At 37.8% G+C, this 15,423-nt stretch overlaps 1 protein-coding gene across 1 annotated transcript in view; it reads right to left on the minus strand.

Annotated features, from left to right (window-relative positions):
- Positions 1-15,423, minus strand: part of PLB1 (phospholipase B1) — a 160,715-nt gene that overhangs the window by 86,770 nt on the left and 58,522 nt on the right. The window contains 5 exon segments of the mRNA XM_042438249.1: positions 2,143-2,224; positions 7,418-7,518; positions 9,646-9,711; positions 12,386-12,466; positions 14,358-14,409. Coding sequence (XP_042294183.1) covers positions 2,143-2,224; positions 7,418-7,518; positions 9,646-9,711; positions 12,386-12,466; positions 14,358-14,409 — 382 coding nt within the window.

Below are 15,423 nucleotides of genomic sequence, written 5' to 3' on the forward strand. Positions count from 1 at the left end.
TCTCTGATTTTGGGGGCTCCCCACTCCATGGATGGAGAGGCTGTTAAGGGAAAGAAGTGGTGGTGGGGGGGGCTCTGCTTTGCTAGCCCAGTTGCAGACCCTCCGAATCTTGATCTAACTCGCTGAGTTTACTGGGACTTACTCCTTGGTAAGTAACTGTCAGAGTATAGCAGAGTATCTGATGAATCTTTGGAAGTGTGTTCACTGCCCTCAGTGAAGATAACAGCGGATGGATGTCTTCCAGAAATGATGGAATGCAGGTCACCGGGAGCTGTCCAGCTTTCACTGCCAGGCTTCTGCTGATTAACGACCAGACAAGCCAAGCTCCCGAAAGTGCTTATCTTTATTTACAAAGTGCAAACCAAATAACCAACGTGACTTTTACTATACAGAACTCACAATCACTCCTCTCTTAAAAACCCACAACAATTACCGGAAGTCCCTGAGTTTATATAGACACAATGCCATGTGGTCCTACAAACTCAGCCTCTTCCTGTCCCACACAGAAAACTGTCCCCTTGTCTAAACAGACACATGTTCATCTTCAGGCTTCCTGCACACAGGCAGTAGAATGACCTTGTTGCTATGATCAGCAGCTGTAGCTCATCAGCTTCGTCTCCAGGTGCTGATTGCTCATGGTCACCACACATCTAAACATTTCGTGTTAGTTGGCTTTTAACCCTTAATAGTAATGACGGGGCAGCAGATTTCATCCCTAATCTCACTGAATGTAATTATTGTATGTTGAAGGCCTGATGAATGTAGAGGGACTCATATATGAGTAAATATGCATTATTATCAAGGTCTCAAGCTGTTTATAGTCTAGGAAGCCCTGTTGTATTCAGCAGATTATTGTTATTGTGCACATTCAAGTCAACTCCAGTTTATGGCAACCCTATCCTAGGGTTTTGTGGTTTTATGTGTTCAAGTTGTTTTACACCTATGGAGGCCCTAAATCTTGTATCAGGCTTTTATGGCAAGATTTGTTCAGAGTAGGTTTGACATTATCTTCTTCTGGGAAGATGAAAGTGTGACTTGCCCAAGGCCATCCGGTGGATTTCCATGGTCAAGCAGAGATTTGCACCTGGGTCTTCCAGAATCCTAGTCCAACACTCAAACCACTAGAGCATGTTGGATCTTGAGTATCAACAGTACCATCATTTATTTACATTCATGTCTTTTGTATGCCAGCCCATGACATAATATTCTCTGGGAAGCTTACAACAAACAAACATAAAACATAAATGAAAATTTAAATAAAAAATAAACTATAAAATCATATAATGAAAAGCAACATAAATTATTATACCAACTGCAAATTCACAGTACCCCCAAATTAATCATGCACATTTTGCAATGGAGGAGCCTTCACTATCAGGCTCTATTACCTAGATTAAAGTCTCAATTGATTGTTAATAATTTATTTTTTAAAAAAGAAATCTTTTTTCTTTTTAAAAACTGAAGTACTGTACCCATTTGCTCTTGTAAGAACTAGAAAAGGTTGGAAGGAATAGTGTATCTTTTATATACAGTAACGCCCTTGGTTCTTAATGTTGTGTTTAACTACTTGGTATGTATATATGTGTGTGTGTGTGTGTGTTAACAAAGATACACTATTCCTTCCAATTAAATTATCAATACAATTAGAAGCAGTTAAAAGTATCACCACTAAAAAGATTATTATATGTATTTTAAATATTTAACTTATTTATATTTATTTAATATGCGTGTAAACTCTTCAGCCCTTTTTGCTGGGAAACACAGCCAGATGGCATCATGTTAATTATATGGAGACTTGACTCTCATGAAAGGGTCAGTTTATGAAGCAACATACATGTCTTTCCCTTGGATTGTTTTCTGGAGGGTGGAATGATCACCAAATAGAGAGAAAGTTACCGTTCACATGATCAGTTTACATAGTAATTACCTAAGTTGAGCTTCACATTGGACAGTTTACTTTCTACTAGCAAAATGCAAAATAATAATTTAATTTTTTAAAAAAAATGTTGTTTCATGTAACAAAGCTACCATGTGATGATCATTTATAATTATCACTTGAGACAATGGGTTTGGCAAGCCAGTTCTGAGGGCAATAAATAGGAAGATTATTACATTATTTCCACTACATTTCCATCGCCTTACCTGATATCTTTTGTTGAAGGACTCTAGCATTTCAATTTCACTGGAATTATCTTCAGGGTTCAAAACACATGTACACAGAGATCTAGGCAGGAAGTAATATGATATGTGGTTTAAATTAGTCACACATCCCTCTTCTTTTTTTTGTAACAAGTATAAGCAAAGCTGAAAGTCCTGAACCAGTTATATTGAAACTAAAATTACAACTGCATTTGCACTAGCTGTCCTGTGCAGGAATAAAAGCATCCATTCTTCTCCCTACTATAACTACTCCACTGGGGAATGAATGAGATGCTGTACTTTCTGTTACAAATCAAGTTACAATGAGGAGAAATCATAGTATCAATTACTTTCACTGGAGGAACTTGCAGTCAGTGAACACGAAGAAAAGGGACACATATGCTGCACTTTATTTTCCTCCTCCTGGAGTCAAACAGCTCCACAGTAATAATGAAAAGAGTCCTACATTAGGTTTCTTTTCTTTTTTGATCTACGAGAAAGTCCTTCAAGTATCTCCCAAACTTGAAAGATGGGGGAAAGATACCCTCTCCTTCCAGGAAGCTGTTGGGCCAGCTTCCTCAGACATAAACTTGTTCCAAATTAAGATTTACAAGTGTAATAATTCAAACTGCTACTATAGGAGATCACTCTCTAAACTTCTCCCTCTGGTCATGGGTTTGATCAATCAGATCCTGGGAAATGTACATCTGGGTAGACCCTTGCAACTTCTGCATTTTATTATGACAGTCTCCTATTTTTCTTCACCAGGATGGCATTCCTCTTTTTGGTCCAATTTCTATCAAATATGTGTATTTTTGGTTGTCAGTTTAGGGAATGCTCAACTTTAGCAGTCTTAAACACTCCAAAAAAAAATTCAGCCAAATTTAAAAAACTTTAAACAAAGTTTGGAGTTTTGTTTTCTTTTTGGGATGGACAGAACAAAAACTTTAGACATATTCATTGTGTCTTTATGTAGGATATCATACTCGAAGGCAATTCAAGTAGAATTTAACAGGTTAGGTACAGCTTTGGTCTGGAACAGCTGGTACACTGAGGTTATCTCTGGTCTGAAAGCAGAAGGCCCAATGTGGCTGGGGAGATATAATGGGCAAGACTTTTTGTTTTTGTCATAGTAGTTAGACTTTGGAACACCAAGGGGATGATTATCCGACTACATGTTTATTAGATGGGCAGCAAAGTTTTATTTTCAAGAACCTTTGGCTCTTATTGTTGTGTTTAACTACTTGGTTGTATCATTCTGCTCAGAGGCAATTTGCTGTTTTTATATTATGCTCATGTTATTATAAGGTAGTTATATTACTTTTGTACCAATGTTAAACCCTTGCAAGATGTTCTGATTATCTTGCAGATAACAGAGAAGAGCAAAAATGCTCAGAAATAAATATATCCTGGTTCAGAAGGGGAGGTCATCTCCTTTCTGGAATGCAATTTTCACATGTATCTGTAATAATGAATTTGATCATTTATATATATTCATTGCTCACCAGGGCTGAAGAGCTGAGCATGTACAGAACAAATAATTAACTAAAGGGAAGCAATGGTGAGATCCATGTTTTTCAACGTGACCCAAAAACCTTAGCCCATCTCTCCATTTTTGGGATGCAGAGGTCAATGCTTTCCAAGGCACAAGACCTGATTTTAGGAAAATTTAGGCCCCAAATGTTAAATTTAAAATCCACTATTGGACTTGTTACAGACTTCTGGATTACCAAAATAGCTATTACCATTTTTATATGATCAGATACTGCATTGATTGGAAAGTGTGGAGTGGGAAGCAGGATTGTGCCTGCTGCCCCTACATTTGATTTCCTTGCTTGTGTACATATCATATCTGTGGACATAGAAGGCATGGTTTTCTGACCATGTAAAAACAGCATACATCGTGGCTGCATATATATATATATATATATATATATATATATATATATACACACACACACACACACACACACACACACACACACACACCATCAAGTACTAGAGGCAGTATGTCTTTGTATATCAATTATTGTGGAGCATGAGCAGAAGGGTGATATAACATTCAAGCTTTACTTATGGGCTTCCTTCCCAGGGCCCGCTAGTTGGCTATTGTACGAACAAATGACAGAATAGATTTATCTGATCCGGCATCTTTTTATGTCTTACTTAGGGCCAAAACAGATAGCCCCCAAAAGGCACATCAGGGGCGCCTTGGAGCTGGTCACCCCAGAGCTACGACAAACAACACCGCTGCCCCAGTCTGCCCCGCCATATGCCCAAATAGGAGTGGAAAAGATCTGGGCACCACAATTTAAAAAAGATGTTGAGAAACTGGAGCGTGTCCAAAGGAGGGCAACTAAAATGGTGAAGGGTCTGGAAATCATGTCCTATGAGGAACGACTTAGGGAGCTGGGAATGTTTAGCTTGGAGAAAAGAAGATTAAGAGGTGATATGATAGCCCTGTTAAAATATTTGAAGGGATGTCATATTCAGGAGGGAGCAAGCTTGTTTTCTGCTGCTCCAGAGAACAGGACCGGGAGCAATGGATGCAAGCTACAGGAAAAGAGATTCCACCTGAACATTAGGAGGAACTTCCTGACAGTAAGGGCTGTTCGACAGTGGAATGCACTCCCTCGGAGGGTAATAGAGTCTCCTTCCTTGGAGGTCTTTAAACAGAGGCTGGATGGCCATCTGTCGGGGATGCTTTGATCTGGATTTCCTGCATGGCAGGGGGTTGGACTGGATGGCCCTTGTGGTCTCTTCCAACTCTATGATTCTATGATTCTATGCTCCTATGTCAGCCAGTTTTAAGCCACCTTTGGCAGCCCTGGTGCAACTTCTAGATGCTCCGGTGGCATCAAAACACCATGCCCCCGGAGCATCTTGAAGCCACCTCTGTCTAATCACCCAACACAACTTCTGAGCATCTTGGGGGCATGTGGCATCAAAATGCCACACCTCCAAGCTGTGCGGAAGCTGGCTTTTCTGTGCTGTCTGTTCGGCTCCCATAGTCACTCAGAAGGTCTGGGATTTCTTTTGTTTCTTCCTGTCAACACACAACAGTATGTTCTCTCAATACACAACAGTAACCTCTGGGTTTTTTTCCAATGTCAGCTCTAGGAGTCAGCCTAGACAATTGTGAGGTGTGCATTCCCTGCAGCTAGCATATGTTTTCCTCCAACAAACTGAGTTCCATATAGATGTATGTTTCAGCAATCAAACTTGCAAACATTCATTTTCCAATGACCAGCCACAAAACAAAGCATGGTGGAAAGCAGGATGTGGAAGTGTGGAAAGGCACATGCTAGGAGAAATAGACATCTTTCACCGCTTCCATAAACTCCACATATACATACAAACCAAGCATTCTGCCTAGTTTGACCCTGTAAGCAGTACAGATTTTTATTTTATTGTTTTTTTACAAACCCTATTCAAAAATATTGGACTGCCGTGTCTGCTGTGTATGACATTTCTGTCTTCTTTGCAGTTTCTCTTCAACAAAGAAGAGAAGATTCTAATAACTAGGCAAGGGCTGGGGTGAGAGCCTAAGAGATTAGAGATCAGTTTTTCTGATCCCTTAGAAAAATGATTATCTCAGGATATCTGTAACCTTTTCTTTACTTTCCAAATGACCTGACTCATTGTGAATTAGTATTTAGAAGTTAGGAAGGCAAGAGGAGTACTCACATTGGCTTCAAGCAAAGTATACTGTAATTTATGTAGTATCTGTGTACACACTGGCACTACAGCAATAAAAATACAGTACATTGCAGTTCACAAGGTGATAAAACATAATATGTTTCTCAAACATGCCGTAGCTCAGAACCACTTCTGACATTAACTGTTTTCTCTCTTCATTGGTTTTATCCATTATGAACTATATTCTTGAATTTTAAAAAATTATTTAATTCATAAAATGTATACCCTACTTTTCTGATAACAAAGAGCATAAAAGGGGGCTAGTTTGACCTGATGACTATGGCCTGATACAGCTGGGCATTTTGCGGCGTTCTCACCATGAACTAGGGCTAGATGAGGCTGGGCAATTACATGCCCAGCAGCCCTAGTTCACGAGGATCCCGCCATCATGGGTGGTGCCATGATAGCGTGAGCGTCATGCAGCACCCAAACAGTGCTGGCAGGAAGTGATGTGATTGGGGCACATGTGTGTGCCAATCGCACCCCTTCCAGAAAGCTGCTTTTGGCAGCTTCTTTTTGCTCCCAGGAGGGAGTGCATTGTTGCAACACTGTTTGGTTGCTGTGGCAATGATGCGGGGCTAAAAGAGATGGCACGGAGCTGCCCATCTGTCGAGCCCCTATATCTACAAGCTATATGGCCATATAATCTCATATGTCCTTCCTTACTATTGTATAGACTCTGTTACAATATTAAGGACCTAGATAGGTTCAGAGGCAAAGCAAGTGCATCTTGGGAAATGTGAGGAATTAAGTGTTTTCCCTTCACTGTCTGTATGCTCTACTAGATCTTTGTGTTAGTTAGTCATGGTTCTGTGCTTTGCTTTCTTCATCTAGGAAAGGCAGAGTTTATCACATGCAATTTTAATGCTGACCCGAGCAGGGGATAGTATCAGGCGGGAATAGGTTAAAACTGATTTTACCACACACAAAATTGCTGCTTCACTGCTGCCTGACCATCACCAGCAATTGTGTGTGTGTTAAAATCATTTTTAACCCGTTCCAACCCAATACTGTACCCTGCTCAGGTCAGTATTAAAATTGCATGCGATAAACCCCAGCAGTGCTCTGGCGGCCAATTTTGGTAGTACGGAAAGCTTTTGTATTACCAAAATCAGCTGCCAGAGCACTGGTAGAGGATGGGTGATAGTTGGGGGCAGCACAGCAGCAATTGTGCATGCAGTAAAATCAGTTTTAACCCTTTCCAGCCCAATACCGTCCTGTGCCTGGGTCGGTTCTAAAATTGCATGCGATAAACTCCAGAGTCACATCATATCCAAAATAGCATCTCATCTCATCTTGTCATGCTATACATTTGTAAAAGAACTCTTGATATGGTTTATACCAATTGTTTAGCTTTTTGTTTGGGTGATACTTTCTGAGACACCCTTAAAACAATAAAATAATATAATGAAGGGTTCCTTTCATGGAATGGATTGTAGCTGACCGATAGCTGCTCTGTCTCCCAAATGATGATGATGATGATGATGATGATGCAGTTACCTAGTTTTTAAATGAGCACAAATTATGAGAACTATTGCCTACTTTTCTCAATAACCCAAAATGTCAATTAATTTCAAACCTCATGATCAGTCTTGGGCAGTTAATACTCTTCTCCTGATACAGTTTCCTTAAAGTTGTTATTTGAAGAATTGTCACCAGGTTCACAAAGGCTCGAGGGACCTGCCAAGAGGTAAATGGATAATGAAACAATATCGTTGGCATTTATCTCCAGATAAAGTTGCTAAAATATATGGAATAGATAACAAATGTTGGAGATGTGCTAAAGAAAAAGGAACTTTTTCATGTATGGCGGTCCTTTAGAAAGTCGGAAAGTATTGGTTGGAAATTCATAGAATATTGTGTAACATATTTAAAATTGAACTGGAATTTGAACCAGAAATATATTTGCTAAATATTATGGACTCTAAAATTGAAAAACTACATGGTAGAGTGCTATTTCATGTAATTGTTGCAGCAAGAATGACCTTAGCATGGCACTGGAAAGAAGAATTGATTCCAGAAATAGAAGAATGGACTATTAACGGGGAAATTGGGAGAAATTTGAAAAAAAAAAGACTGGAAATGTGTAACAGAGTATCTGTTTCAAAAGGGGGGACAGATGGCAATAGAAGGTTTTAAAGAATAATAAATAGGGTAGAGGAATAAGGAAGCATAAGGAAATAACAATGTGAGTCAAGGAATAAGAAAATGTTACTTCAATAATATGTAAGGATTTGTAGCCATAACTCAGAATGAAAATTTAAAGGATTACAATGTAGAATTCAAATTTAACTGAATCTGTAAGATAGGAAGTATAGATTGTCTCAATGTTAGAAGTATGTTACATGTATATGTGAATTATGTAAAGGTTAAAAAGGTTTGTTTTTAATAAAGAGTAAGTGTTTAATTTTTAGTTTTTAATTTTAGAATATGACAAAGACCAGAAATTTAGGATTGGGATGATAGAAGATGAATAAGAAGTAAGTGTAGGAAGGTAATGAGTAAGTGAAATGGAAAGAGAAAGAGAGGGGGGAATCAGAGGTATTAAGGAAAGCGAAAAAGGAAAGAAGGGGAAGAGTAGAGAGAGGAATAAAAGGAGAGAGAGGAAGAGAGTAGAAAGTAAAAAGTTGGGGATAGGAAAAGGGGAAGAAGATTGGTAAAGAGAAGGATAAATAGAAGTGAAGAAGAAATAAAGAAGAAATGGTAATAGATAAAAGATCAAAGAGTTATAAAGAGTTTTAGGAAATTGTAAGGGGTTGTATGTATTATTTAGATGTGTTTTAGGTAAATGTATAGTGTTTGTGCCTATATGTTAATATATGTGAAAATACTCTCTAAAAATGACTGGTAAAAAAAGGAAAGAAAATGAAATAAAACCAGTTTCCCAGCACACGTGGTTCTGTGTTGTCAGTGTAACACGTGGGGTTGTCTAGTGAGTACTGACTTAATTTGCACAATATATGCTACATTATTGAAATTGACACCTTAAATTGTAAATTTAAACTGTAGATCAGCTTATTGTCTATGTTTTGTCAGCATGAAAAATAATTTACAGACAAACCCCTAGTTATAGGGCTTGTCTACACATAAGTGTGAATTTTAGCACATTTGCAACAATGCTTATTTATTTTCACTTCCCTCCATGAATTCACATCTATTTGCCCTCCCTCTGCATTTGTACAAATACAGATCATCAGCAGAAGTATTTCAGGTACCCTCCCTGCATCAAAGGTACAATGGGTAATTGCTAGGGGAAATGCCATGTACCATAACAAGATCCCAACTTAACTGGCAGCTTGTGCCTTCAGGTCAACCATGAAAATCCCATGAATTTTATAGGGGCTTCTTAGGCACGAAATAGTCAGAGGTGGCTTGCCATTGCCTTCCTGTGATATAGATCCTACAGCACCTGCTATTCCTTGGTGAGTTCCCTTCCAAATATTAATCATGCCTGACCAGTCTTAGCTACTAAGATCAGACAGACCTGGCAGCTACCCAGAAATTATTTCCATTCCAGAGACAAACTCTTTTTTGTAATCTTCTCAGTAATATTAATCTAATCTGCTTTATCTCTGTTGTTTTATTTCTGTTCTCCTGCTCTCTTTAGACCTGCTGCTTTGTAGGATGTGTGTAAACAGTTGTATGTATGTAAACTACTCTGGAAATTTGTTTGAAGTATGAAGTAGAATTTCCATCACAGATTCATAAAATAAATAAATATTCCAGAGCAAGCTATTGAAGTACTAGTAATTTGGCATCTTATGATTCTTCCCTCATTGGCCTGGGGAGCAATGTTTCCTTTCATACCTCTTTATGGAGTATATCCAAGGCTGTCTGTATATTGCTTGTGAAATTTTCAGGAGAATAATGTACCTATGAAGAAAGAGAGTTAATGGTGAGATTTTTGTGAAATCATGGACTTACAGTTTGCTCCATCCACCACCACCACCACCCCATAACTTGGCTTTTCATGTTTGTTAGGAAGGGAAATGCTGCAACTTGTATGAGAATGAACCTTTTATATAACTCACAGAAAGCCTACATTTTGCACTTAGGAATTGGAGCTCAACTCAAAAAAAACTTGTGAGAAGTGGCCTTGAGTTTTACTGTTCAAGCACATAGAATATGAGGCATTTTCTACAAACCTTCATGATGTTTTCTACAAACCTAATGTAATGTTGGATTCATGCTGTGCTGTAAAAAATTAAAGGGAACATTTGAACCCTGACCACAGGTGGTGCCTTAGTATATTTGTGAAATACCTTATGTCTGTTCAATCCTGAGGGAGAATAATGATGGTTAATGGTACCTAAAATATGTGAAAACTCAGCCAAAGTTTCATATGCAATTTGACATGCACACAGAGCTCCATGTGCTAACATAGCTATTGTTTTCATTATTCTGTCTAAATGTGCATGTACATGTACATGAACATGCACATGGACCTGCCACAGCTACCGCCACAAATGAGGGAACCTTTGCACATGCAGAGACCAGGAGCCCCATATATGCACACAGGGGTTTGATGCATGCAGACCATACATAAAATTATTACTATCCATGTATAAATTACTAACACTAAAATAAAAAATGTGGCATAAAATGTAGGTTGCACCTAACCATACTTGTAACTTGTAACCACAAAAAGGCAGCCAGAAAATTTATCAAAGAAGTAGCCATGTTAGTCTCTTGCAATATAAAAAGGAGGTAGGGAGTGGGAGTAAAAAAGGAACGTGGCAGCACCTTTAAGACTAACTGGCCTCTTTTTTTTGTTGTTGTTAGCATTAGCTTTCATGAAGTACAGAGTGATATTAGGGCGTCAGGTATCCTAAAATTTATGTCTAACAACATCTCTGTTTTGTTGAATATAAAAATAGAAAATGAGTTTCATAATGATGGGACATCTACAAACAACATTTCCCTATATGCCCTTGATATGGTGTGATAAAGTAATGCTCCTGGATATGTGGCTCTTGGCTGATTTGAAAGACTGCAGAGCATGTAGATAAAGTGGCAGACTTTCAGATTTTCTAGATCCAAACATCTATGGCATGTACTAAGTGTACAAGGCTTGCCTATGTATTATCTAAAGTTATCTAAGTGTCTGACTTTATCAACAGAAACTTATCTTTAAAATGAAGTAGCAACAATAAAGAAATCATCTGGCGTTCTCAATATGATTCCATGTGATAGCAACTTCAGGTTGAATGACCTCAAGGCCCTGCACAGATATACAGATACACACACATGCACACCACCACCACTGCCACCCACCCTATATTTAAGGATCTCAAGGCTGAGTACAATACAATTAATTTAGAGCAGTTTAACATTATAAGAATGCTTTTAAAATACTAAAAGTATAGTAAATCCTTTAACACTTTAAACAAGACACTCTAAAACCAGTTTAAAAAAAATAAGATATCGCAAATCATAACACATGTCCAGAATGAATCAGGTCAGACCCCAAAGGCTTTAATGAAAAGCCATGTTTAGACTTAGTACTGAAACAATACTACTGTTGGTACCAATCAGGTCTCTAAGGGGAGGGCATTTCATAAGCAAGGTGACATAACAAAAAAGGTCCTCTCCCATACTCTCTTACAGTGTCCTCACTAGTGGGACACAGAGGCCCCTTCAAGAAAACTCAATTGTTAGGAAGGCACACACAGCAAGAAGCATGCCTTCAGGAATACGTGCTCCTCTTTACTTAAGTGAAACCCTTTGACTATTGACTCACTATAGACCACCATTCCTTTCTGTGATATATCAACAGTGAAATGTAAGAATGGCTCCATCCCCAAACCCATGGGTACATTGGATCATATTCAGGGTATATGATATGAGAGACTCAACTAATCTTCAAAGCTGTTTCACCACTAAATGGATTTCAGATCCAGTTTCAGTGCGACCCTTTCACTCAGATGAGTAAAGCAGTCTCCAACACATCTTTCCTTTTCTCATTTAAATGGAAAGAGCACTTCTTATGAAAAAAAAAAGATATACCAGGGTATTTCATTAGCTATTCTGTTTAAGCAGTTGTTCAGTTTTCTGAACTATGTATTCCATATTTTATTTGTTACATTTATATTCTGCATTTCTTCAAGGGCCTTTCTCCCCATTTGTATTTCCACTTCAACCTTGTTGATGAAGTTAGGCTGAGAGACTGTGACTGACCCAAGGTCACACAGTGACCTTTCAGGATGAAAGATAATTTCAATGCAGAGCTTCCCAGTCTTAGTCTAACAGTGAGATACAACACCTTCTTGCCTTTCATGTGCCTTAACTACCATCTGATGTTGTCAGCAGGCCAAACCTGAACTTTGCCCAACAAGATTTAGGATTACATGGAGCCATACCAACCTAAATAATGGAAAAAGTAGATCCTGTACATCTATCTTCAAACAGATGCTCAGTCTTCTGTACAATCACTGCTTAGAAATATATATGGCTAATGTGTGTAAATAATATTTTGGAGTAGAAATAATTTTTAAATGATGACATTAGGTCAGAAATTGGTCTAAAGTCTTTATATTGGGAAACTTACAGGATCCTTACAATGATCACACAAGTCATTTCCTCCTATGAAAATCGTTATGAGCTTCCAGTCTTCTTGGAACTTTATTTTCTGCATTTCAGGATGAAGAGGAAGAGACATAATGAAAAGCAGGAATGAACAACACTGAAACCAACAGCTTAGAAAAGATTAATTAAATGGCCTTTTCAGGAACACAGTCATCTTGCTCCTTTGGACTTGAACAAAACATTAGGAAACCAGGGCAGCAATCCTAAATGAGGTCTGCATGTGTCACTCAGTTATGTAAAATATGAAGTCATTCAGTGGCCTATTTCTAAAGCAATGGCTACAAAGTACCAATGTTATTATGCTGTCATTTACATGCTTGGATATATATATACAGCAATCTCCCACTTGTGACTGACCTAATAAAAGTACAGATTGAGCAGTTTTTTGTTTGGACTAGCCATCTTTACCAAGCTTTAAATAATATCACCCTCATATGAATTTTGGCATTTTTCTTATAGCCAACATATCTACTTTTGCCTTTTTTACAGTCATAGCAGGAACTGGGCTCAAGATATCCTCTCTGTTATATCTACTTGTGCTGAACAACTGAAGCTTGGTAAATTCCAGTGGTGATGGTGACTGGAGGATTCTGAGAGTTGTCATTTTAAAAAAGCTATCTTTCCAAACACTGGAGAAAAATCAAAAGGCCATTAGAGAAAACATCTCTGCTGGATTTAAAGCATAGGTGTAAAGCGGCAATGCAACTTCAGAAATAAATATATTTAATTATTTGGTTCAGAGTTCTTTTTTCTGTGTGTATTAGTATAATGATACATGAAGGATTTGCCCATTGCAGTGTGCAGTATATCTACATGGGTGGCCCAGGGCACTCCCCAATTTGCAGTTACTTGAGTTACTTAACAATATTCTTTGAGTGTCTGCCTACACAGCAGGTTTAGTGATCACTCCCTTTCTCCTGGGAACTATAGCTTTCTACCTAAGCAAGCTAGATTTACCAGGGAAAGCCACATCAATTAAAATTATATGCACCAATTCTTAAGTTTGTCATGCTATGCCTTGTTAAATGGTTAGGTATTTACATCTTCATAAGTCTGACATTCCAAATGTATTTCTTAGGAAATATATCCAAGTCTCACTTTTTCCTGATATCTAATGCTGTAATAATAATAATAATAATAATAATAATAAGCTGAACCAGGGCAGTCCAAAGTTGGCTATCTCAATTCTCAGATCCAAATCTCAAAACCCATTATACCAAACAGATTCAGAAATACAGGAACACTGAGTAATTTCTCCCTTAAGTGACCTTCTCCTACTTCCCCACTAAAGTTTTGTCACTATTCCTTTCATTTTTGAACTGCACATGGCTTAGCAGTGGGTTATACACAGAGCTATTCATTATTATTATTATTTTAAAAAAAAGGTTTCTGTTTCAATGCCAGGCAGGTGCAAGCAAAGAAATCGGCCTCTTAAAGAAACCTGAGTTAATTAGTAAATGGATTCATCAGTGAATGAGTTGATTAAATCAGCATTCATTTGTATATGATTAAAACAATTTAAAAACAACAACATACTACTGAAAAATTAAAACAACAGTGCTGAAGGAAGGAAAAGTCATGTTTTTCCTTTGTTTTTAAATGGTGCATTTGTATCTCATAGCAGGCCTCCTCTTCAGAGAGGCATTCCCTCTTGCATAAAGTGAAAGTAGGATGCCTCTTCAAAGATTATTTTCATCTGCAGTTTTTCTACAATATTTATATTACAATAATAGGCTTGTTTTTTTAAAAAAAGAATGTTCTGTCCAATTTATTTGGGATACCGCATTAATCAATTAAAATTTAAAATTCAATTCTCTTCTTGATTAATTAAAGATTGTAACCCTTCACTGCACCCCAAAGATCAGAACCTCCCATTTCTCCAAACGTATAAAGCACAATATTTTTTTTAAAGGATAAAACCAGCAAAAACTTACAGGATCATTCTTCATCAGTTCTATTAGTCTTCTTGCCTGAGATGGGACATCCCTAAATATAAGAAACATAAACATGGATAAGGTTCTAAGAATTTGATGAGTAGCGATTTGGAATATCATTTCAAGGAATATGGGACCAGTAAGGTTCATTCAAATGAGACAGGGCTCAGTCCACAGATCAATGTTGTGAGCACAGTGCCATCTGGATTGCCATGACCATGGATGAATATGGTTTCATTCAGACCACACTGGTGTCTGGGAGTTTAATACAGATCATAGAGGCCTTAGCCCACTGATGATCTACGAAAGCCTTGCAAGCTATAATCAGCATTAATATTCAAAAGCCAGTCCAAGAATAGAGGTGGGATGTTATCCTTGTTCCTGTCTCTGCACACAGAACACTTTGCATAGACCAAAGTGCATCCACAGACTTCTTTCAGTGTATTCACATGCAACACACCCATTCAATATATTTCTTTGTTTGATTGATTTCCAATCTCAGAAAACTATAACTCAAGGCAGTTTCCAATAAGTTTAAAAACAAGAACATATAAACCTAGACTAAATGTTATCATACCAAAACACAATTAGCACATTGCAACATTAAAACATAAAGTGAACTGAAAGACATGTTAAAGCATGTCAGTTTTAAAAAGTACAGCAATCACACATGGTAATCCCTTTCTCAACAGCCACCCATTGTCAAAAGCTCACTTACATATTCTCTGCATGAGCAATGCATGCAGATGTTGCAATAGAATCCTACATAGGGATGTGCACATGAAACAACAGTTCCTTCCAAGCAGTTCCCCTCCCATGTATAGAGGTGAACCACTGGACAGGGGCCAGAACAGAAAGCAACCATCTCTCATCCTTTGCTATTGTGGCTTAAATACAGAGTTACATGGCATTCAGTGTTGATGCAAAATGATATCTTGAGATCCTACATTGTGCTTGTCAAGTGTAATCCTACACTCACATAGTTACACTATGCATCCACCAGTGTACCTGTATTATTATTATTATTATTATTATTATTATTATTATTATTATTATTATTATTATT

The sequence above is a fragment of the Sceloporus undulatus genome, chromosome 1 (genome assembly GCF_019175285.1).
Source record: "Sceloporus undulatus isolate JIND9_A2432 ecotype Alabama chromosome 1, SceUnd_v1.1, whole genome shotgun sequence".
In the NCBI taxonomy this organism is placed as follows: Eukaryota; Metazoa; Chordata; class Lepidosauria; order Squamata; family Phrynosomatidae; genus Sceloporus; species Sceloporus undulatus.